The sequence below is a fragment of the Ambystoma mexicanum genome, chromosome 11 (genome assembly GCF_040938575.1).
Source record: "Ambystoma mexicanum isolate Mex_15411 chromosome 11, UKY_AmexF1_1, whole genome shotgun sequence".
In the NCBI taxonomy this organism is placed as follows: domain Eukaryota; kingdom Metazoa; phylum Chordata; class Amphibia; order Caudata; family Ambystomatidae; genus Ambystoma; species Ambystoma mexicanum.
In genome coordinates, this window is record NC_090934.1 from 549,501,394 (window position 1) to 549,524,288 (window position 22,895).

The 22,895-nt window shown below is 41.6% G+C and overlaps 1 protein-coding gene across 9 annotated transcripts in view; it reads left to right on the forward strand.

The window, feature by feature from the left end:
• APIP (APAF1 interacting protein) overlaps positions 1-22,895 on the forward strand; it is a 1,110,572-nt gene that overhangs the window by 573,204 nt on the left and 514,473 nt on the right. For 4 of the 9 annotated variants that reach the window (XM_069623365.1, XM_069623368.1, XM_069623367.1 and 1 more), the window contains 4 exons: positions 3,641-3,715; positions 3,948-4,010; positions 5,561-5,623; positions 5,889-5,957. The exons of 1 other annotated variant lie outside the window; for it this stretch is intronic. In XM_069623365.1, coding sequence (XP_069479466.1) covers positions 3,641-3,715; positions 3,948-4,010; positions 5,561-5,623; positions 5,889-5,957 — 270 coding nt within the window. The remainder of the gene's footprint in view (positions 1-3,640; positions 3,716-3,947; positions 4,011-5,560; positions 5,624-5,888; positions 5,958-22,895) is intronic. 4 more of the 9 variants (XM_069623369.1, XM_069623366.1, XM_069623373.1 and 1 more) reach the window with 2 other exon arrangements.

Below are 22,895 nucleotides of genomic sequence, written 5' to 3' on the forward strand. Positions count from 1 at the left end.
CACTGCTCTATTAATCAAAAACTCACATAAAATCACAATGCTGTCTTTCCTCATCTTCGAGGAGATTTCCCTTCTCTCTCTTTCTTCATTAACTCATACACACAAAACCTGTTAACCTCCCTTGTTTTTCCCGGAAGACTGCACTCGCGTTCTTAAGTTTCCTCCAAGTTCCTCCGATGTTGTCCCCAATCAATTGCCTGCACAGCTGGGTGCAGCACCCTGCTTTAAGGATCAGGCAAGCCTTCTGGAAACGCGGCACCTGCAAACCACCTCAGGGAGTGCACATGGACTGGTCACTGCAGATGCAACCCGAGCTCCCAGCCTCTCTGGGGAATCTGGAGATAAATCCAAGGAGTCAATAAGGAGTGCACGCTTAGCAAGAAAAACAAATTTTATTCTATACAAATATGGTCGGGATGGTCAGTAAGCTCTGTAGAACTGAAAACTCGCTCGCCAAAGCCCACGTTAGTTACAGCTTTTAAAGACGAGATCCACAAAAACTACATTTACAACCTGTATCCAATACAGATTAATCCCACATTTACTATTGGCTATCCCCCTATCCAGAAACCACCCATATTTTACTACCCCGTTGGTCAATTAAGTAGCTGTGATGGCGTGAGTACAGCCCCCTGTGAATGACCTAATTGTGCAGTCAGCAAAAACACTTGGTTCTGCTTGGTTCATTACATTCAGGTAACTTGTTGCAACGGTGGACTTTCCTTATTGGTCAAAACAACTTCAGATAATTTGTGATGTACATGCCTCTCGAAGTCCCAATCATGAGTTAGTGTGAATAATCAAGTCAATACCCTGTGGCAATGAAGTGAACACAATACTACTTTTTCATGAGACGAGACAGCTTGGCAACCTCGAATGGCTCTTCGGCCTTGCAGCTGTGCTTTTTGGCAACACCTCTTGCGACTCCCATCTTGAAACATGTTGCTTTCTTAGTACACATGCTTCCCCATCTCCCTTGCAACCAGGTAGATTTACAAAAAACACAACTGAGACACTGTTCTTGGGTATTCATTTCTCTTATTTGTTCTATTTAGCTTTAAACCTGTAGTTCTAATTGACCTTTCACTTCTCAATGGGGGCAGTATAACTACAACCTCGTTCAACACTTTGCCAATGTCTGGACACCAGGCCTTGTGTTCAGTAAGATTTGTCCTTCACAGCTGCTGCACTGATTTAATCGGCAGGAATAAAAGTGATATAATGCATCCCATTCACAGTTCCTGTGCACTGCTTGGCCTTGCACCATCATCTATCTGCGTGGTGCTTCCCCCTTCCTAGAAGGACCTAAACACTCGCTGGGTGGAAGGAGGAATATAATATAATCTAATTAAATTAACAGAACAGAAGCTCCTAGATGCAGCCTTTGCTCTAACAAAAGCTGCAACCTCGAACAGGGCTTAATTCAAAATGACAGAACTTTTGCTAACGTGGCCGACAGCCCTTATGTTACTAAACAGTCAACATCTATCCTACCCAATGCTTGTATTATGTGACACTTCAGCCACTTTTTCACCAACTCCCAACGCAATATATTCTGAGTTCTCCTAAATACTAACAAAGCACAAATCAATTCACTGATGCTAGCTACAAAGCCCTTAAAGTATCCTGTGCCCAAACTCTAAAAATGAATAAACCATATTGTTGCTGCTCCTCCTTTCACCGCGTGATGCTCTCTAAAATGTGTTAAAGCTGGCACTGGTGGAAAAAATGCTAAACTAAATGGTGAGCATGCAAAATGACCAGCTCTTCTTGTTAATAGAATTTACGCATCCCGAACCTCCTTCCACGTTTGGGATGCTGCACTTGTAACCCTACAACTTCTTCCATGCTACTTTCACCCTCCAATACTTTGCACACTAGCCTTGTCTCCCCCTTTAATTCTTGTTTCTCCAGTGTCCTCTGCCACTCCAGCCTCTGCTCCTTACATTCTTTTCTACTCAACAACTGCATCCAAATACCATTTCTCTTTTCCAAAAACTGACACTGAGTGACTGGGTCCACTGGGTTTGCAAGGCTCTCTTCCCTGTGCATGTGCTGGGCTCTTTGTGAGGATCTTCATGTGTTCTGAGATTGGTGCAGGGCTAGGATTGGCTGATTCTCTAAGTTCACCTGAACTTACTTTGGGCTCTAGGGGCCGAACCAAACCTTTATGTGGCCAAAGGCTGTGGACCGTGATACTGATAAATATACAGTGGGCACGGCTGAAAGCCATGGACTGTGGCGCTGAAAAATATACAGTAGGCATGAAAAAAAAGATGGTATTACAAAAACCTTGAAATTCAAGGAAAAACCTTTATTTGAAGTACAGTTAAGGTGAGTAAACGTAACGCAACAAAACCCTTGAAATTTAGCACATTGGGAAACTTGGGACTTGCTTATCTCGGCACGTTCCAGTTGTAAAGCCCAAGAGCAGATATATATTATAAGAGAAGGAATTTACGATGCCATACAAAATGGCATTTTGGAGGAGATCAACGGGAACATGCCGAGTTAAGCCTATCCTGAGTTTTCCAATCTGCTCAATTTGAAGGGTTTTGTTGTGTTAAATGTATTCCCCTTAACTGCACTGCAGCAAGTTTTTCCTTGAATATAATTATCAGCTTGTACAGGTCTTAAACCTCAGTATGGTTCAATATGGAGTCGATAAATGGATACATTATCATGAATACATTATCAGACAGATGTTCAATAACTATCACTGGGTACAATGCTCCTAGACCTTCATCCGCTCACACTGTGCCTCAGACATCTGTGAAAGGAAATTGAGATTAAATCAGTTAACTGTCTTTACAGAAATTAAATGGAATCCAAATACACTGTAGTACTTGATGTGGAACAATCCATCAGTTAATGAGCAAAACCTCTGGGAATTGCCCGTTAATGTGGACACATTCTTAGCTAATTACCCTTGTATTCTATCAGTTATAACTATATGCAATTGGGTTAATTATTCCGAAAAGTATTCTGAAGAGGGAGTTGTGGTGTGTGATGGGAGTAGATCTCGTCCATTTATCCCTTAGATTCACATGGTGTACGGTTAGTCTTCGGTCAGTCCTTTATGTCCTGGTGCTGCCAAAGGTTTGTCCACTACCTATGTGTTGGGCATCTGTCTCAAAACCTTGATCAGTGTCCATACAAATGAGCATTGGCTCTATTGAATAGGCACAAGCCTGTTGGCCTTCAAGTGCAAATGACGAAAAGGCACCAGATCACAGCCCAAAGCAAATAGCCCTAGCCTAGGGATCTGCTCTTCATTTTATTGGGGAGCTGCCATATCTGGCAAAAGCCACACCATTGAAAATGCACTCACCCTTCAACTACAATCACCCTATATTCCATTAGATTATTAAACGGTCATGCCCTGTTGCACATAATCACGCAGTCCTGGTGAGTGGCACAAATCCTCAATTACTGAGCAAACACTTCAGTAACAAGCCTTTCAAGTTATATGAAAGTGGTTGGGGGGGGGACACTAATAATAAACCATTATCTTGAACTGGGACATGTAGCAGCCCTCCGAGCCTCCAACCTATCATCTTCATTTATGTGATATGTAGGTGCTGTATGAGATAATGAGGTATGTTGCCCTTAAAACTCCCCTTTTGTTTCTTTGGATCAGACTCCACGTACACATCCAAGCTTTCACGTCACAGAGTTTGGAAAGGAAGACGAGTTTACGAAGGTGAGACCACTCGTAAGTGATCAGATCAAGATAAGCTTTTTGATAATTTCCCACTTTTGTTGTTTCTATTCTTTCTTGTTTGTTAGTATGTATCATCTAATTTGATGTAGCCAGACAAAATTGAATCCATATTTGAAAATGTTCCTGTACTTTCCTCCACCCTAGATCCCTATCTTGTGGTCTCTAAGTACTACGTAAAATTCGGAGGAGAGCTTAAACCTCCTAATTTGTTTCTCGAATTTAGAATGCACGTGCAGCGCCCAGCAGGGTACTCTCGGAGTGTGAGAGACAACTCGAGTGTAAGAAGGTGAGAAAACTCAAGTTATTGGGCATCTTGCAGTAGCCCAATATGCGTCATTTCGCAATTTGAAACTGTTTTTGTTGTTTGTGTTCTGTATAACGTTCTAGTCTGTCACTTGGATCAATCTTCACATTACCTCTGACATGTATGTGAACCATGTCCTTCTGCTTCCCGTGATTCAGTCTATAAGTTCTGTGTGGGACTCTTGAAGCTCCTTCTTTATTTCTCTTCGGTCAGACGTCAGGCATATCACTAAACCATCAGATAAGAGTTTGAGAGGGATGATTAGGACGTGAAGGCGGGACAATTTGTGAGTGAACAGCTCAAGATAAGCTATTGGATAATTTTGTTTCTTTGCTTTATTTCTGGGGGGTGTACTATTCAATACAAATTGACATAAGCAGACAACAGATTCCTAACTAAGTAAGCTTCCCATGAAGATAAACGTTTGAATATTTTCCTGTGTTATCTCCCATAATAAAACCCAATCGTGCCGCCTAAAAATTAAAGTTCCCTCTTTGTTTCTTTGGATCAAAATACACGTACAGCACAGAGCAGTATACTTTTAGAGTGTGAGAAACGACACAGGTTGAAGAAAGTGTGACACCCCGTTAGTGATCAGAAGTAGGGCAGCCCAAGCTGTGTGCTTTGGTCTTACCACTGTTTTTATTTGTTTGGTGTCTGCATTACATCAAATTACCAAGGCCTAACACAACTTCCCAGACTAAGTGACCAACGTTTTCCATGAACTCTGACGTGTTTTTAAACAATGGCTTGCCCCCTCCACAGACTCAATCTTGTGGCCTATAAGTTGTATTTAAAATAATAAGTGAGATATCAGCCCTTCTTACCCTCTTTTATTTCATTGTATCAGGCACCATGTTGGCTACCAAGCCATCAGTTAACAGGGTTTTGGAGAGAAGACCAGTTTGGGATGGTGTGTGACAACCTGGGAGTGATCAGCCCACACACCGCTTTCTGTTTGTTTCCCTTTATTTGTTCCCTCTGTTATGTTTTTGGGCTGTACGTTCCAGAAAATGTGAGATACTAGGACGACATATCCTTTTGTAAGTGAGTTTTTCCAGGGAGGTGGACCTCCATTTGACCATTATCCTGGCCTCCCCCCTTTGCCCCCCATCCGTGAACCCAATACTCTGGTTTATAAGTGCTATGTAAAATACTAAATTGGCCTTAAAGATCATTTTTTGTTTATTTGAATAAGAGTGCACATACAGCACCAAGCAGTATAATTGCAGAGTGTGAGAAACAAGATTTGAAGAAGGTGAGATAGCCTGTTAGTAATCAAATGTAGAGCAACCCAAGCTATATTCTTTGATCTTTTCTACTGTTGCTTTTGTTAATTGTTTGGTGTCTGCATTACATCAAATTACCAAGGCTTCACACAACAACCAGACTAAGTGACGAACGTTAGCAGTGAACTTTGACATGTTTTTAAACAATGTCTTGCCCCTTCCCCAGACTCAGTCTTGTGGTCCTTAAGTTGTATTTAAATAATAAATTGGCCTTAAAGATCCTTTTTTGTTTCTTTAAATCAGAGTGCACGTACAGCGCCAAGCAGGTTACTCGGAGAGTGTGACAAACAACATGAGTGCAAGAAGGTGAGAACTTGTTAGAGCTCAGAAGTCTTAGAGTAGCACAAGATAAGTTCTTTAGCCATTCACAAATGATATTTTTATTTGTTGTTGTTGAGGTCTGTACCCCATTACATTTGGCCCGGCTGGACAAAATCTCCCTGTGACCAACCTTTGACATGATCTCTGAAAGTGTATCCGAAACAATGTCCTGCCCCTTCCCACTGACTGAAATAATAAAGTGGAAGTGAGAACCCTGGTAACTCATTTTTTTGTTATATCTTTGGATCAGACGCCACCTGCGGCACAGAGCTGTCCAGTTCCAGTTCCAAACTGTAAGGCGGATGAGAAGCTGAATAAGGTGAGGCAGCTAATGCGAGATCAGAAGTCCGCATCAGTCCAAGATAAGCTCTTTGGTCATTTACCACTTTTTTTGTTTAGGTGCCTATTATGCCAAATGAATCCCAGCAGGACAGATTTTCCCCGACTAAGTGGCCATTACCTTACCTGAAAAGTTACTTTTAGTTCCCTTTCCCCAATCAACCTTAAATTGCATGAAAAATATAGTAAAGAAAAGGGTATATAAGACTTACAATTCGCTTTTGTTTCTTTGTTGTTGCATAGATGTAAATTTGTTTAATTTATGTTAGGGTGCCTATTGCCCTTTGCAGTAATTAACCTTCACTTTAGATTGGAAGCGAAAGAGAGCGGTATAAGTTGTCATGTTTAGACAACTAAATTTGCTGTTATCACCCTCCCCATTGGTTCTCTTAACACTGCAGAGTAGGGTTTAAAGGTTTGCCCCCCCCGAAAGTCCTGACAGGTTTGCATCCATTATCGATTTGATGTCTTTGAAAACCAAGACTATCCATATACCTCTGGCGTTTGCGCTATTTAGAACTAGAACATTCCCTTCATACTCAAATCGGAGCATATCGCGCCAGCAGCATTTGTTCTGTTTGCAGTTGTGATATTATGGGCCTGATTCACAGAAGCGTTTTTTATAATGGTGCAGTCCCAAAGGAAAACGTTCTGTGAATCGGGCCTCATGTGTTTGCACAGTCGATGCTTTGGATGATCCGAATTTTGGGTTTATTTGCGGTTTATTTGAGGCAAAGTTTCTGTAGCAAACTTTTTGGCAGGTGTTTTCGTGGGGTCAATGAGCAGTGAGTTTGTTCTAGCTTGAGTAGGGTGCAGCTAGAAGAGTATTTTTTTTTTGTAAGGATTGCTCTTAAAATACTTGCTCTCATGGAGAGGTGGGTTATTTGTCATTGCTTGTTGTTTTTGCTATGAATGCCCATTCTCACCTTTTGTCTCATACAAAAGGGTGTTAGCTTGGTTTTGAGAATCTCATGGGTTACTTGTTACACTCACAAAGTATTGTGAACGTTTAGATTGATCATTGGACATTTGTACTTCATATTCAGTAATCCCTAGTTGATTTCCCAAATCATACTTGTTTTCAAATGCCTGAAATAGATATTTCCCCATAGTTTCACTTTTGTATCTGGAGATGCGGTTTCAAAATCCATAAAATAGATGTGGGAAGTGGAAGTCTGTTGCGTGGGTTGCTTAGATGGTTATCAAGGTAATGCAATTGAAATGTGAGATGAACAAGCCACCCTTCTTGGGATCCCATCACCTTTCAGAATGTGGGAATTCTAGAATAAGTTGTGTGTTTGATTTGCTTGTAGCTGTTATGGTGGTAGTGTCAAAGAAGTGCTGGTGAACTTTCCACATTTGAAAATTTCGAAATGTATGATCGCACACCATCTTCTTCTGGTGACAATCTTACAAACGTGCAAGGCTTGTGCGTTAATGAGTGTTCATCTTCATTTGGGTGCAGCTTTACAGTTGACCTTCTATCTCATTGGTTTTTGGTGCTAACATTTTCAACGTTATTATTGAGTTATGGTGGATCCCGCCACCTCCCCAATCTGGCCATTTGTTCAGCAAATGTTGGTCCCGAGTGCCAAAATAACCCGCCTCCGCTTTCTACCACTCTGCAACGCTGTAGCTCATGTAACTTATCATTCAATTTGAATTCGTAGATCATTTTGTTTAATTGTCAGTAAAGCTCTTTGTCATTCGGTGACAAATGAAAAGTAAATACAAATAGTAAAAATAAGCGTATGCATTTAACAATGAGAAGGAGAATGAGTCATAAATGGTGAGCTGAAAGTGGCACGAGTGAGATCCAAGCATAATAAAAATGGAAGCGCATTAAACATTTGTGATATTTTTGTTTGTTTTTGGCAAGCAAAGATAAAGTAGGAAAACATAATTGAGATGTGTAGGACAAGGAACGGCTATGAAATGATAAGGGGAGCTAAAAAGAACTGGGTGGATTTTAAGAGAATACAAGAGACGATGGACAGGAAGGGGCAAGATCATGAACAGATTTAGAAACAATGCAAAGATAGCAAACATATAGCCAAGAGGGAAGGGGAAACCTGTGAAGAGAAGCCAGGAGAAGGAGAAATGTGAAACTGGGGGGAGAGGAATGTAGGCCTAAAGCAGCATAACGATAGTAGGGATGAAACGGCAGTACCGGGGAGACTAAGCAAAGGAGGAGCAGGAGGAGGAGGAGGAGGAGAAGAAGAAGGTGTAGTAGTAATCGAGACTAGAAAATATCAGTTGGTATATCGCCATGGTGGCCAGAAAAGGGCAGATCTTACAAATATATTAGTGTGAAAACAGATGGGTTTAGCCAGAGAAGAAATACGAGACTTAGTAGACAATGAAGTCATCTGCACGCAAAATAACAGAGTGTGACTATTCTAAAGTGATTAGTCCAGACAAACCACAGTCTAATATTTTCACTGGACTACCTCATGCACCCTCTTGTTTCATAAATATGTTCTGGAGCAGGATGCTGAAATCATCATGGTTTTTTTAAAATCCTTGGCGTTGTTGGCACTTGTCACTTTGTTGCATTCGTCACAGTTGCTAAATGCAGTCCTACAATTACAAGAATGCTTATGAGAGCCTGAAAAACAAGACTCTGATATCTCAGATCTGCCATTGCACATTATGGGCTTTACTACTTTCGCAACGTGCAAACCCCAGACGAGCCTGTGGAATAAAGTTATATGTTTTTGTCCTGTTGTGATACAGGTAGGTAACTTGTAGTTATTGATAATGAGCATAACATTTTCGGTGCCACCAAAAAAAATTGAAACTTTGTGTATGCCTCAAACAAGCAAATGGGTACTCATTATCTGTCAGGAAAGGTCTGAAGTGAGTTGTGGCCAGACTGGCAACTTGGGTGTGATCTATGATGGCAGGCTTTAGCCCTCATGCTATGCCATGTCTACACCACTGCAGTATTGCAACACTTGCTACGTCACAATGAGCAAGAGACAGTGTCAATATGACATGTTTGTTCTGTTTCTTTAAACTTCTTGAGCATAGGTTGTGAAGTCTTGGGCGATACTCTGCACTGCCTTTAATTTATCACGTTTCAACTTTGTATAGGCCTTGGATAGTGCCAAGGTATCTGGAAGCAAGTAGATCACTGTAGTAAGCATTGGCAAAAGCCAACAATTTGGCTTTTATGTAGGCATCAAATCGTTTTGGTTTTTTGGCTGGTGGTAAAGCACCACCTAATTGTTAAAACTAAAAAGGGGAGAACACAGAGAGGTGGTCAGGGATAGCAAGGGTGAGTAGTACTATGAAGTGAGCATTTAAGGAATTGTTCCATTAGCAAGCGATCAACATTCAAGGAAGTGTTCCATTAATATCAGGGTCTTCAGTTTCTTCCTAAATTGCAGGAGAGATGGTGCCAAGTTGATGTGTTGGCAGTACCAGTGAGAAGGTATTCGATCGATTTCTTGTTTAAGGGGCTCCCACAACTTTGAGGTCCTTGTGACTTAGTCCAGGTCTTGACCAGAACCATTAATGGCTTTGATTAAGTGGCTGTTCAGAATTTCAGTTAATCTGCTTGATTGCCTTCCTTTTTTCTCTGCAACATGGAGGACAAGAAACCATTTAGTATGATAATGTATACCCCACTGCCCACTCCAGTCGTTATCTAGATTATTCCTCCGAATTAAGGCCCATGCATTGTCTGTGACATATATGTATTTTCCGATGAATCCGCACTTGTGGGCTTTATTGATCCGAGGAAAAGGTTTGGAAAAATCTGCAGGCTCTCTTGGGCACTCTAAAGCATAATTTGTTTTAATTGATGTGAACACCTGTTGCCCCTACTGGAAAAGCAACAGGCTTGTACAAATATCTTGTGTACCCAGAAAAAAGACCCCTTTAATTGGCTTCTGTGGGGAGGCATTGTATCGTTATTTTTCCCATATCTTGGTTTGTACTCAAAACTAGCATAATCAGCCATGGAACTTGTATTACAGTGCTTGCAGTAAATAAACTGTACGTCTCTGCACTCAACTTTTGAAGAATGTTTCTTGGAAGCCAGTTGTATTTTTGCAACATTGTATACCGTATAGTCAGTTTTTGAGAACAATCCAAAAAGTGAGAAAGAAGTGTAAAATGTCTTCCTGCAGAAGCCATTTGAGGCTGGTCTTTATCTGGCTAGTTGTTTGTGTTGCTCTTCTACGTTGCTGCACATGATTGCTTCAATGTTTAAAGCCGAAAGTGATGCACAAGTGTGCCCCAGTTCGCCATAAAGTGCCTCGAAGTGCCATTACATAAATAAATGTAACTGCCAACCAAATACAGACTTTTATGAACGGTGTTCAACAATCAAAGACCTGTTTAACCCTGATTTTATCTCTTCAGCATGGGATAATGAACATGCCTTAAAAAATGAAGCTAATGTATGTTTAATTGTATTCCACTAAGACCGTGAGTAAAACCAAATGGAAAGAAATCCACTCTAATGTCCATTAAATGTATTTCCCATGATAAACTCTATAGTATATCTTCCTTTCCTCTACAGCTATTTACACAATAATTTCACACCAGGTGTAAGGTGCAGGCAACCAATCACATGCCGCTCCAATTGGTAATTGTAGTCTGTCATACAGTAGGGCAACTCCAAACTAGAATTCTAAGAAACAAATCTGCACTGAAAGAAATGCTGCCATCTGACATGGGGCAAATTGAAATTTTGTCAAGCGGATACTGTGGGTCTACACTTTAACAAAGGGCACCCACTTTTTGCTTCAAGGAAGACAAAGAATGATTGTATGCTCCGACCCTATGACTAGTGTTAAGAATCGCGGATATGCCGAGAGAGCTTCCATTGATGCTCTCATTACTTTTAACAGTCATGTGACGAGCACCAAGGTCTACTGAAAAGACTTTCTAGTGAACATCGGGTCCTCCTGCCATTGTTTGATAATGATCCGGTAGAAATAGAAGAAGACTGAGTAACTATAATCGTTGATGGCTAGCAAGCCAGTGTGGTGGTGAAGAACAGGAGGCATTACTGCATGCATAAATCCAATGTGCTGACATGTCCTGGCCAGAAAAACTAGGGCACCAAGCAGAGCGGGAAAGAGGAGAGTGAGGACAAGAGCACGAGGAGGGATGAGAATTTGTGCCTGCAGATGTAGAGAAGGGTGAAAGTTTAAAAGTGAGCAGGAGAAAGATCCTAGAGCGGGAACCCCAGTGGGGGGATGGAGAAAGAGTTTGCTGAGAAATGCATGCTTTTTTGTTTTTGGAGGAGAAAACGGTGCATACTGGGGGACAGTGTGTGAAAGGTCCCAAACCAAAAGAAGCCATCGGCTGTACAAACTGAGAGGAACGATTAATCTGAGAAATACTATTTGTTGTTGGTAGATCTCAAATTCTCCAAGAAAATTGGGGGAACCCTTGGGCTTAAATCCAGTTCCTGCTGATTCTACAACTGCCAGCTTCAGAGATGGCATCTTGAAGCATGATCTCCTGCGTCACCAGCACTGACCTACTTCTAAGTTTACAATAATGGCTGATTTGAACATCCCTGAGGTATCTCAACCAGCCAAGCGCCAGACAGAAAGGTGAAGAGGAAGTTGAGAATACCAGCAATGAGGGAATAGATGACAAATTGCTGGAGTTGTGTGTGTGTGTGTGTGTGTGTGTGTGTTTGGACATTGCATCCATTAAGGCAACACTGTTCAAATGTGAAGAAAAGTACCAGGAATTATCATCTAATGGAACTACAGTGGAAGAACAACTAGTTGCGGCTCATGGCAAACCGATGAAGGCTGACCAAAAACGGACCTTTGGAGTTTTTGTGTTTACCTTTTTGTTTGTCCGATTTGGTTTGCAGCTTTAGGCCTCTGGGTCAGTGGTGCGCCATACCAATGTAATAAAGTAAAGTTGCATAATGAAAGGCTTGCTTAAGATATCAGAACAAGAAAATTATTCCAGGTGAAATAACACCCGGATTGCTGGTTTTCCTGAAAATGCTGAACATGGTAACCCCACATATTTCATCCAAAAAGTCCGGACACAAACCGTAACACTTTATTGTAGGATTTGTTAAATGCCCAGTTAAATAAATGGATCATTAAGCAAACTTGTGAATTGGGAGATCTCTCATGGGGTGGTCATAAAATCATGATCTTTGGAGATTTAAGCAGAAATGTGATTGAGATTTTTTGATTCTGGTAAAAGAAAAAGCAAGAAATAAATATTGGAAATACTCTATCAATCAACATTCAGAGTTCTACTTGATGGCAAATTACATTCCTTTGCTGATCATCACAGCGCAGAAGCATTTTTAACTGTTCTGGATCAAGAACCTATGGAAGAAGAAGTTTGCGTCCTGACAAAGAACTCTGATATGATTTTAAGAAAAGATAGGTATGTTAATACTGTGAGTAGTTGGCTGTAAGTGGGAGGGTAACTAGACATTAGTTTGCGTGTTATGGAAAGGTATATTTCAGCTTATTTTATCCTCTCATAGTATTTATTCACAAGTTATATGGAACTCATGAAATTGTAAATTTTTGTTTTTACTTGATCCTCATAAAATGTTTTCTTGTTAAACAGTTACCTTTTAAACTGTATGAACCGTCATGTCGCGAGACACTTTGACCTTGTCAGGATCGCGTTTGAAGGGCGATATCTTTAAGTAAAGGATCTTGAATCGTGGCCCTGACTTCAGCATCATGGGGAAGTATATTTTAGAGACGGGCACCTGCTGACGTCCACCAGCAGATTACCAATAGAGAAATACAGTGCAGCGTTACTGGTTTAAGGTATGGTAGACTTTTGGGACTCCTCATTTGGATTACGGGTTGCTGCATCGGTGGTGTATGGAGTGGAAAAGGTAGTAAGCGTTACTCTGGGATCCGTTTTTTGGCAAAGTTTACAGTTGCTTACACTGGTATGCTTCTTTTATTACGATAATGCCATACACCCCCCTACATTATAGAGCTCGAACTTGACAGGGCTCAGTATTACGTGGTCTTTTTTGTTGCAAGTCAATAAGATATCCGCAACAGGGATTGTTTTGATTACAACTCAGTCAAGCTCCTAGAATTGCTACAAGGTACATATTAATAATAATTATAATTGGCAAGTACTCAATTGTCCAAACTCCTACATGGAGGGGATTGATGTAGATGTAAGTGCAACCATTTGTTCTTCAATGGTATGTGGGGACCCTACTTTCCTAGTCACTTACTCACTTGCCCCAACATAATCAAAGCAGAAGTCAGGTTTTGACTGTGATATTATTCTACTGACTCATTTGTTTACGTACCCTAGCCTCACCCCTGAAATGTTGTGGCAAGTTTGGCTCATACCTCATTATAGAGCCTAATGATTTGAAGGTATTGTCCCAATGGATTTTTCTGCGTTTGTCTATTGAGATCACTTAACTGCAGGTTGCATATTAGTATTGAGCTGTTAATTTAGGTTAATTATTTCTATGTAGATGTGTGGGGGTAATGTGTTCGTCTGGTAGTAGTGTTATGATATAGTAGAGGGAGGTTCTAGTCATCTAGTAATATGTGAATCTTCAATAGGAGGCGGGAGCTTGAGTTTATATAAGGAGACACAGTAGTCTGGGTGAATAGTTTGAATCATGTTATTATTGGATGCAAATATTGGTACCTATAAAATGCCTGTAGTTCATCAGGCTTGTTCATGGTTGATATATGTGCTTATATGTTCTTAATGATTTGGATGTTGTGTGTTTGTCGTTATGTGTATGTCACAGTTTCTGAATTTCTTATGAGGTTTTTTCCACTGAAATTGCAGTTGAGATTATTTTACGAGGGTCATGTGATACCTTGGTTGCACTGGGATAGCCTTGAATGGGCGGGGGGGGGTTGAAGGGGGAAATATGCAAGAGATTAACAATTGGATTGGTATGCTTGCCTTTGCAATCAGTTTTGTGATGAGGCTACTTACATTTTTTTACCTGGAATGTTAAAGGTAAGAATTGTCCTCGGAAGAGGAAAGATTCTGGCGAGTTTGTGGAGGGCAAATGTAGGTATCAATTTTCTTGAAGAAACACACTTTTTTGAGTGTCAACATATATCTTTTATTAACTCAAGATTCACACAGGCACTGTTGAGTAGCTATGTTTCAATGTCTAGAGGTGTTAATGTATTCTTTCGCAAAGGTTTACATTTTATCGTGGAGACTTTAGTTAGGGATGCTGAATGAAGGGTAGTTTTAGTCCACCGCGTTCTTGATGACAAGCATATCACTATTGGCTCCATCTTTGGACTATGTAATTCAGGGGAATCTTTTTTTACTGATTGTCTACACACCTGCATGAGTTGCGAGGTGAGTATCTTAATAGCGGGTGATTTTAACTGTGTGATCTATAGTATGGACTGTCGGCTCCTTTTAGGTACACAGGCAAAGGGGCAAGCAGAGAATTTAGAAATGTGCTACAAAATGTTGATATGGTGGACATTTGGAGGATAAATTATCTGAGAATAAGAGGGTACTCCATTTATTCCCCAAAACATGACTCGTACTCTAGAATGGATTACATCTTGATAGCCAATAAATGTATTGACAATACGGTATACGTTGACAGTAACATCTATTTGCAATTCGGCAGGTGCATGTTCAGATATCCCTCTCTTTAATGACACAAAGAAAGTCTTTAGTAGATGGTGGTTGAAGAATGGAGCTCTAAACTAGTGGTGCATACTTTTAAGAGAGTTTGACATGTTTTTTGTTGAAAATGGGGGGCACAACAAATATGTTTACTATGTGGGACAGTTTTAAAGCAGTGATGGTGGGTGAACTCTGAACATGCCACATTAAGAAAACTGGGTTAGCTGAAATTACAACATTAGACAATGTACTTGAAGACATTAAAAAAGCTATGTGTTGTCTAGAAATGCTTGAGGCAAATATGAAGAAAAAAAATCATAAGTCCTAGAGAATAAAATAAACCTATAAATGGAAAAAGAATATTTTTTGTTCGACAAAGATATTGGGAGAACGCGGTTAAGGGTGGCAAACTACCAGACAATACATTTAAAGGATTGATGATAATGGTATTGCTGTAATGAAAAAAGTGGATATATGTGAAGGCTTTAAATCATTCTTTGAGCTGGTTTATACGGAAGATATTAATCCATTGCAGTCAGTTTTGGATTCTTTTTTGTCAAACATTAATTTGCCAGTCCTGACACCTGAGAATAAGAGTACCCTTGATCCAAGAGTGTTTGCGGAGGAGATAGTAGCCGCTATTGATTAACTTAAAAGTACATCTCCAGGTCTGGGTGGAATAACGATTGAGTTTTACAAATCCTTTTCAGAACAATTAATACCTATACTACGACACCTATACAATTCTATTTTATTAGAAGGGAAGTTATGTGCTACAATGTGGGAGCCTTTATGAGGATGATTCAATGGTTACAGGACAAAGTAACATCTAAAGTTTTGGTTAATAGTGATCCCTGCAAAATGTATTTTGACAAGTGTCGCTAGACAGGGATGCCCACTTTCACCGTTTTATTCAATATTGCTTAGGAACCATTTCTATTCGAGAAGAACAGATAAAGGGTATAGTATCAGGAGATAAATAATTTAAAGCCTTGTCTTATGCGGATGATATGGCAGTAATTCTGTCCAAGCCTTGTGATTTTAGTAAAATATTGAAGTTATTTGAGTAAGTAGGCACTCTCTCTGGACATAAAATCAATTAGGATAAGTCTGAAGTATTCCTGCGTTCAACTAATGGTTGTAGGAGTGACTTTGACTCCTGGAATTGTAAATGGACTGAACAGTATGTAAAATACTTGGGAATATATCTACTAAGTGATGTAAAGAAGATGGTAAAATTCAATAAGGAAGTGGGACCAGTTACATTTGAATATCTAGGCCAAGTTAAACACTATAAAGATAACTCTTCTACCTAAAGTTTTATACATTGCTCAATCCTTACCATTGAAATTCACTAAACAAATGTTTAAAGGAATAGTTCACTCAAAAATTGTACTGTCCCAAAAGATGGGCAATAATCAAAAACATACATTAGACATAAGTTCCTATGTAAAGTTTTGAGCAAACAAGGCTCAAAGTGTTTACATGGGAGCATCCATTTTGCCATTTCAGGCAGCCTCCTCAGTTCATGTTATGCTCCGCTCTGGCGGCACTAAACAAGCAGCAAAAGCCCCCTACTGGGAGCTTTTGCTTACTGCAGCCAGAGCAGAGCTGTACATGGAGGAGGCTGCCTTCACTTTCATTTTATGTTTTCGGTGCTCTCCACGCCCAGGGAAGCACAGAAAATGTAAAATGAAAGGCAAAAAGCAAAGGCGCAGCAATTATAAATACAGTATTTTTGTATTTGTGATTGCCTTGGTTGGAAAACCACAGAAATCATAAATATAACAACTTTGTATTTCTGACTGCGGCGACTTTCGCTTTGTCTCTTGGGCTCCCCCGACCTGGGGGAGCCCAGGAGACTCGAAGCGAAAGCCGCCACAGTCAGAAATACAACGTTGTTGTATTTGTAAGGTTTTCTTTCTACATTTCCCGGGCTCCTGCGGCTCAGAGGAGAACAGGAAACGTAGAAGGAAAACCGCAGCATTTATAAATACAACAACGTTGTATTTGTTTGCTGTGGCTTCAGCTTTGAGTCTCCTGGGCTCCCCTGGGTTGGGTTGTTTTCTTTCTAATTTGAAAAAAAAGCAGCATTTATTATGCAGTGTTTTGAAAAAAGAATGAAATTTAAAGCAGTTACAAGCAGCAGCTTGTGTTAATCTCTGCTCTCCGGCAATAATGAAGCAAAAGCCACCTGCAGGAAGCTTTTGTTTATTACAGCCAGCTGCCTTTTGGTTCATTACTGCCGCAAGGGCAGAGATTAACACAAGCACAGGAGGCTCATCCATTTCACAAAATGGATGCATCCTAGTGTTTGAAATGTGTGACTTTGAGCCTCATTTGCTCAAAAGTTTCCATAGGAACTTTCTTAATGAATATTTTTTATATATATGTTTGATCATGGCCCATCTTTTGAGCCAATAACATTTTTGAGTGAACTATTCCTTTAAGAAGATAGACAACGTTTTTCAGACCTTTTATGGGGTACTGGCAAGATGCTGAAAAAACCTTGTTTTATACTGATGCGCAATGTTTGTGAAGCGGGATTTGGATATCCTGATCTTGGAAATGATCATTAAGGTTTTTTACTTTAAATAATCAGCACATTATTTTCTGCAGAATGAGGTCACTACTGTAATTTGGATGGATATAGAGGAGGAGGTGCTGTCACCATTAAAATCAGATAATTAATATTAAATTGGGAAAATGCCCTTAATGGCAGTATTTTGCCTCCAATTCCAGGCACCCGAGATGCATTAATTTCTTGGTTGGTAGACAATGACCAACATCTGTGGTTCCATAGCAATGCATCTATATGGCATAACCCAGCACTTCAAGTTGAAAATAGAACACTGTACTGGACGAGCTTGGTCAGACATAGGGTGATGAAAATTGGTGATGTTTTAGAAAAAGAACAGATAGTAAGCTTTACTCCCCCCCGCCCCCTCATCCCCTCCCCCACTCCCTCCCCCATCCCCTCCATATCTATCTCCCTTACTTTCTCTTTCTTTGTAATTGGTTTTTTATAACATGCTTAATACCCAGAGGTTTTTAATTAAGCCCGGACCTGGGGTTCGAACCAAGGCAAGCGTGTTGTCCCTGAGCTATCCTCCTTGCCCCCTTTTTTTTTTTTCTTTCATCTCTGAAAGTGAGCAAAAAATAACACACCTTTTTGAATCGAAGTTTTTATCTTTTATGTTTGCTAGTTTGACATGCAGAAAAGAAAGACTTTGCTTTTATGTGGATATTGAAATATTTTGTAAGACCATGTACAACAAGAAGCTGAAAGTTTGTCTAAAACAATGATCAAAAGATTTCTTCTGTGTCTTCAAGCTCGAAAGCAAAGTCTTGTAAAAAAGAGGGAATTTGTTAGTCATATTACTTAGCTTTCTGGGACTTATAGTCCTTTAGGATGTGTAAAATATAGCTGATATTATACATATTCATCATAACATGTTTTTATATGAATGCATGATGTCAGGTTGCTTTACTTATACGATTTGTGTACTTTGCAAGTAAACTTGTAAAGATTGTGTTCTTGAAAGCCAATATGTATCCCAACTGCAGCTCAGAAAGTATGTGGTAAGGTGCCTAAATTGAACAGTGGGTTGAAATTGCATCTTCGCAGCTTAGAAAACTGTCTTTTCCTTGGCAAATAATTTCATCTCATGGTGCCTTATTCTCCATCTCTCAAACTCTCCAAAATGTTCTACATCAAAATATTTGTTAAAAAAAGGGGTAATATTGCTTTGTAATCTTCAATCCTCTTTGAGGGATTGCTTCATTAGACTGACAATTTAAGGTTAATGACTTAAGTGTAACCATTATAATCAGATTTAGGTTGGAATCACTAGCTGCCATGTTTCAGCTTATGCTCCCGAGTCCCAGGCTTTGAAAAAAGGACTTTGAGAGTTAAAGAGTAGGTGAGAAGCAGACTGGAGTTGGGTGTGGGTAGGTGAGGAGAGAGAGACCAATAAAAAGGGGCACCAAGTTGGGGACTTACCGGGAAAATGAGAAAAAGAAAACTATGCAAATGGACACACACTGCGATTTAGTAGAAATGGCTTGAGGAACGACGGTAGGACCCCAGTGCAAGAGGCATTTTTGGACACTGATGGGCTGCACTTTTTTTCTCCATTAAAAGCACTGTCCAAGGTAGCTTCATTTAAGAGTTGTGTAGCGGCATATTGCACATGTCGGTGAAGTTGACCTGAATGGCTCAGTCTCTATTTCTAGTTGGTGCTCTGATCGGTGTTTGTGTACAGATTAGTGCAACAAAATAAAAAATGTTGTAATGGCGAGTATTATGATAAAATCAGAGTGGCCCTGTGCCTTTGGAGTTTCAGTTCCATGTAGTAGTTCTGATTAGTTCTGAGTAGTTCTGGTGGTTCATAAGTCTGAGCCTGGGGTGTGTAGAGGTTGAAAGGTTTGCTTTCGTGGGTCTTTGGAGTGGGTCATGCTAGTTTGCCTATTGCAGCCTAGTGAACAGACAGATTTCGAGAGATTTTCCAAAGGCTAAGGGCCTGATCACAAGTTTAGCAGTAGTGGTAAACGTGTGCTAAAATCAGTTTCATTTTTACTGGCTGCTTTTGTGTGGCGGTAAATACTACCACACAAATTCAGAACCATATCAGGTAATTACTGCATGCAGTAAATCCTGGGTTCCATGGGACTCCAGAATGGAGAATAATGGAAAGGTCCAAGTGACTTGGAATCATACGGTCCTTGCGGGGAACTGGATAATTACTGTGAAGCTGGAAATGCATTGAAGGGACAGGGCCTCCATGTCCCTGTTCTGTGTGTTCTGTGTTGTTTTCTGCACAGGAGTCCATGTGGGACTCCCGGCAGCGCAGCTCTTCCTCTTTTTGGTTGTGGTGAACAGACCCTTGGGATACCCTTATGGCACCCATGGGTGGGGGTACACCCTGTACACCTAGTGTATGTTTGTGGGCACCTGTGAGTGTCCCACAGAGCAGGTTATGGTCTGGTGGCAGCTACATGATGAATTTGACAGGTGCTCTCAATATCCTCCATTTTGGGATACCCAGGCCCTGCCATTGGAATCAGTCGATTCCTGATAGAAGGCAAGATGGCCCCTGCGGCCTCTTGGTTTCTATTACCTGTTACCTTGTTTTCCCAAAGTCCTGGGAAACCCTGACTCTGTTTTTCTCCTGACTGGCTGTTGGGTGGAAGAACTATATATGGTATTGTGGGGAAGCCCAGGCCAGACTGGCTGGAGCCTTCCCAGTGATTGTATGTTGTGGGTACATCCTTGGGGTGGGACCTGGGTGAATGGAGTGTGTGACCAATATGCACTTTATGTGTCTGGTATCTGTGTGGGTGACACAATGAATGAGACAGCCCTGCCCGAAACTGGTATGGATGCATTGTGGTGTGCTGAAAGGCTGGGTGCTTGCTCCAATCCACATTCCTTGTTGTGATTGTCTGGATGGAAGAGAATGGCCTGAATGCACTGTGAGCTTGATTGGCTGCCTGCTGAATGCCCTTCTGAATGATTGGCTGCCAGAGCTTGGCTCAGCAGTGCGAATGAGAGACAGAACAGTATATCTGGGGACCTCTCACTTACCAGAATTGTTCAGAAGCTGAAGTCAAAACTTGATGCTTAACCTTGGAGTCCAGCTGGAAGAGAAGAATTGCTGCTGTTTTCCTTCACCAATCTGAAAGCTGTCGTGTTTCCAAGAACTGACCCAAGAGAGGACCTGGCTAGGAGACCTCTTCCCGAGCTATGAGGGAACATTGTGCAAAAGCTAATCTTCTTCAAGGCGCCCTGGAAGTCAGTCCTCGAAAGGCTGCCGACAGGAGACTGGGTCCACCAAGAACCTGAAGTGAAGCACCCGGACATCTAAGTCCATTGTCGTCAAGCAGGGTCTGGAGGTTTGCTGTAACTGCTGGAAGCCCGTTGAGTCGTGTTGCCCAGAAGCGGGGACAACTTGACGCCGTTCTGCTCAACGACCAGAGCCGTGACGCTCCACCTTTGCCTAAGACACTTTGAAATCAAGGACTCCTTTGCCATCACCGTCGACCGCTTTGTCCCACTGCAGAAAATCAAAATCATCAACGACCGAGGAGAATCCGTCGGTGTGTTTCCCGCCACCCGAAGTCCACAAAGACACAGACCGACGAAGATCCGAAAGCCAGCCGGCATCTAGTCCCGATCGCCGACATCGTTGCTAGGCCTGTGTTCTTCATCAAGTCATCTTTGTGGCAACAAACTCTCGTCCTGGAGGTGCATCACATGCCTCATCTTGACAGGACGCCCGCGACCGATCGTCCAGATTGAGGAATCTCGACACCTTGTGGCTCCTGCTTTGAAGGGAGTTCACGCACGAGGATCCGTCGATGAAATTCTGCTAAACCAGGTACATTGGAGTAGTAGAACATTGCTATCTTGAAACAAGGCGATCTTAAACCCATATCGACTGGGCTTGTTGATGCACTTTGACAGGTTGCCCAGGTGGGGGGGGTGGATCCTCACCCAGAACTGTGTCTTTGGTAGGGACAAAGTATTCTTTGTATAAAGGCCCGCATGGTCAAGGCCCCGTCTTTCCCTTGGACACCATGCCCTGCACAAGGATGTGCCCCACAACATTGGGGGAACATATTGCAGTCTTCCACCATCTGTTTCTCAGCATGCGACCTGTTTAATAATGGCCGCCACCTTTTCGGATTCAAACCAGCCTCCCGCGATGGCCAGAGAAAGAGAGGCACGTTGATCTTTGGAGCTGCCTGATTGGGTTATTAGATCAGCAAAAACCGGACCCGGCTGAGCAGTGAGGCGAAGCTGAGCCTGGTATAAAGGCGTGCTTGGTCAAGGCCCTGTCTTTCGCTGTTTACTCCATGGCTACTCGGCACGCCACTAGCTTAATTTTCATCTGCAAACATGTGCCGTTTCAGACATCCACTCTACCTGTCTCGACCCTGTGCAGGTAAGAACTTGCCATTCACTGCATTGATCCTCTTTGCATTTGTTTTTACATTTACTCTCCAGTCTTCCCTGGACCTCAGTGCCTCATACGCACCGACCATTGACTCACAAATGCAATCCTATGTGCTGCCCCACAATGCATCTGGACTGCTGTACTCTTCAACTGCCCTCCGTTACCAGTTTGCAATCCTATCCGGTCACAATGTCCTTTGTCGTATTGTTCCACTAGCCACTGTCAATGTCAATACTTGTACTTTACATATTGTCCATGTCTCGTCCTACTATTGCACTAATCTACTACTCCTGCCACGCTATGATCACTATTCTCCTGTGCGCGCCGTTATTAGCAAGACGGGCATAGCACTTTCTCCATGAGATTCGACTCTCTCAGCCACATCAGATCGCAACTCTATCTGCCTAGCCTACTGTTCCGGAACCTCTGCTCCTAGTATGAGGCTGCCCTTCTACCTCATATGCTCATGGCACCCATCATATCTCTATATCAGGATTTATCATCTCTCCCTTACAAGTAGTGAGCCTTCTACCTTACTGCTTATGCCACTACCTATCTCATCCTATTGTTGCAACTTATAGATCTTCGCAAAAAGGGGCGAGTGCCCCGATGGTGCACACCCAATCACTAAACTCATTACTGTCTGAACTGTAGATGTGCTGCCCGCAATATGTAGAGAGCCTAACTTGTCCTTTACATGCAAACAAGTTGCAGCTTTCCGTAACAAGAGGCGAGTGTTCCTTGGTTGTACATGCTACCATGTAAATGTCACTTTATGTACTTTAGGTGTGCTCCCTGTAGCACAAGGTAAATGGTCCTATGATGTATATGCCACCGTTTAGCTTGACACTGTATGTACTCTAGATGTGCTCCCTGTAACATGAGGCAAGTGTTCCTATGTTGTATATGCCTCCTTTTAACGTATCGTATGCATTTTAGATGTACTACCCGCAACATCAGGCAAGTTTCCTAGACTGTACACTCCTTACATAGCTTTCGTATGTATACAATTTCAGCATCAAATATGATCTAGTAAGGTGGTTAGAAGAAGGGACTCCACTCCCAGCTCGCCTTCAAATAATATGCATTCAAAAAAGTCATTCCAACTGAAGCTGCGTTATGAGTGATAGCTCTTCGAAGACACCTGTCCTGATTGCGAATGACTGATTACTGCCATACTCCGTTACCGTTACCACATGTGGTAATTACCAGGTTCCCTGGCAGGGATGCATGACTACAACCTATGTCAACATTTCCGTTATGTCCCATTTTGGAGTTAAATGGGACTCGATTGGGACTCCATTGTGTGTGGTAATTACTGCTCCCAGTGTATATTGACGTGGAACTGCTTGTGT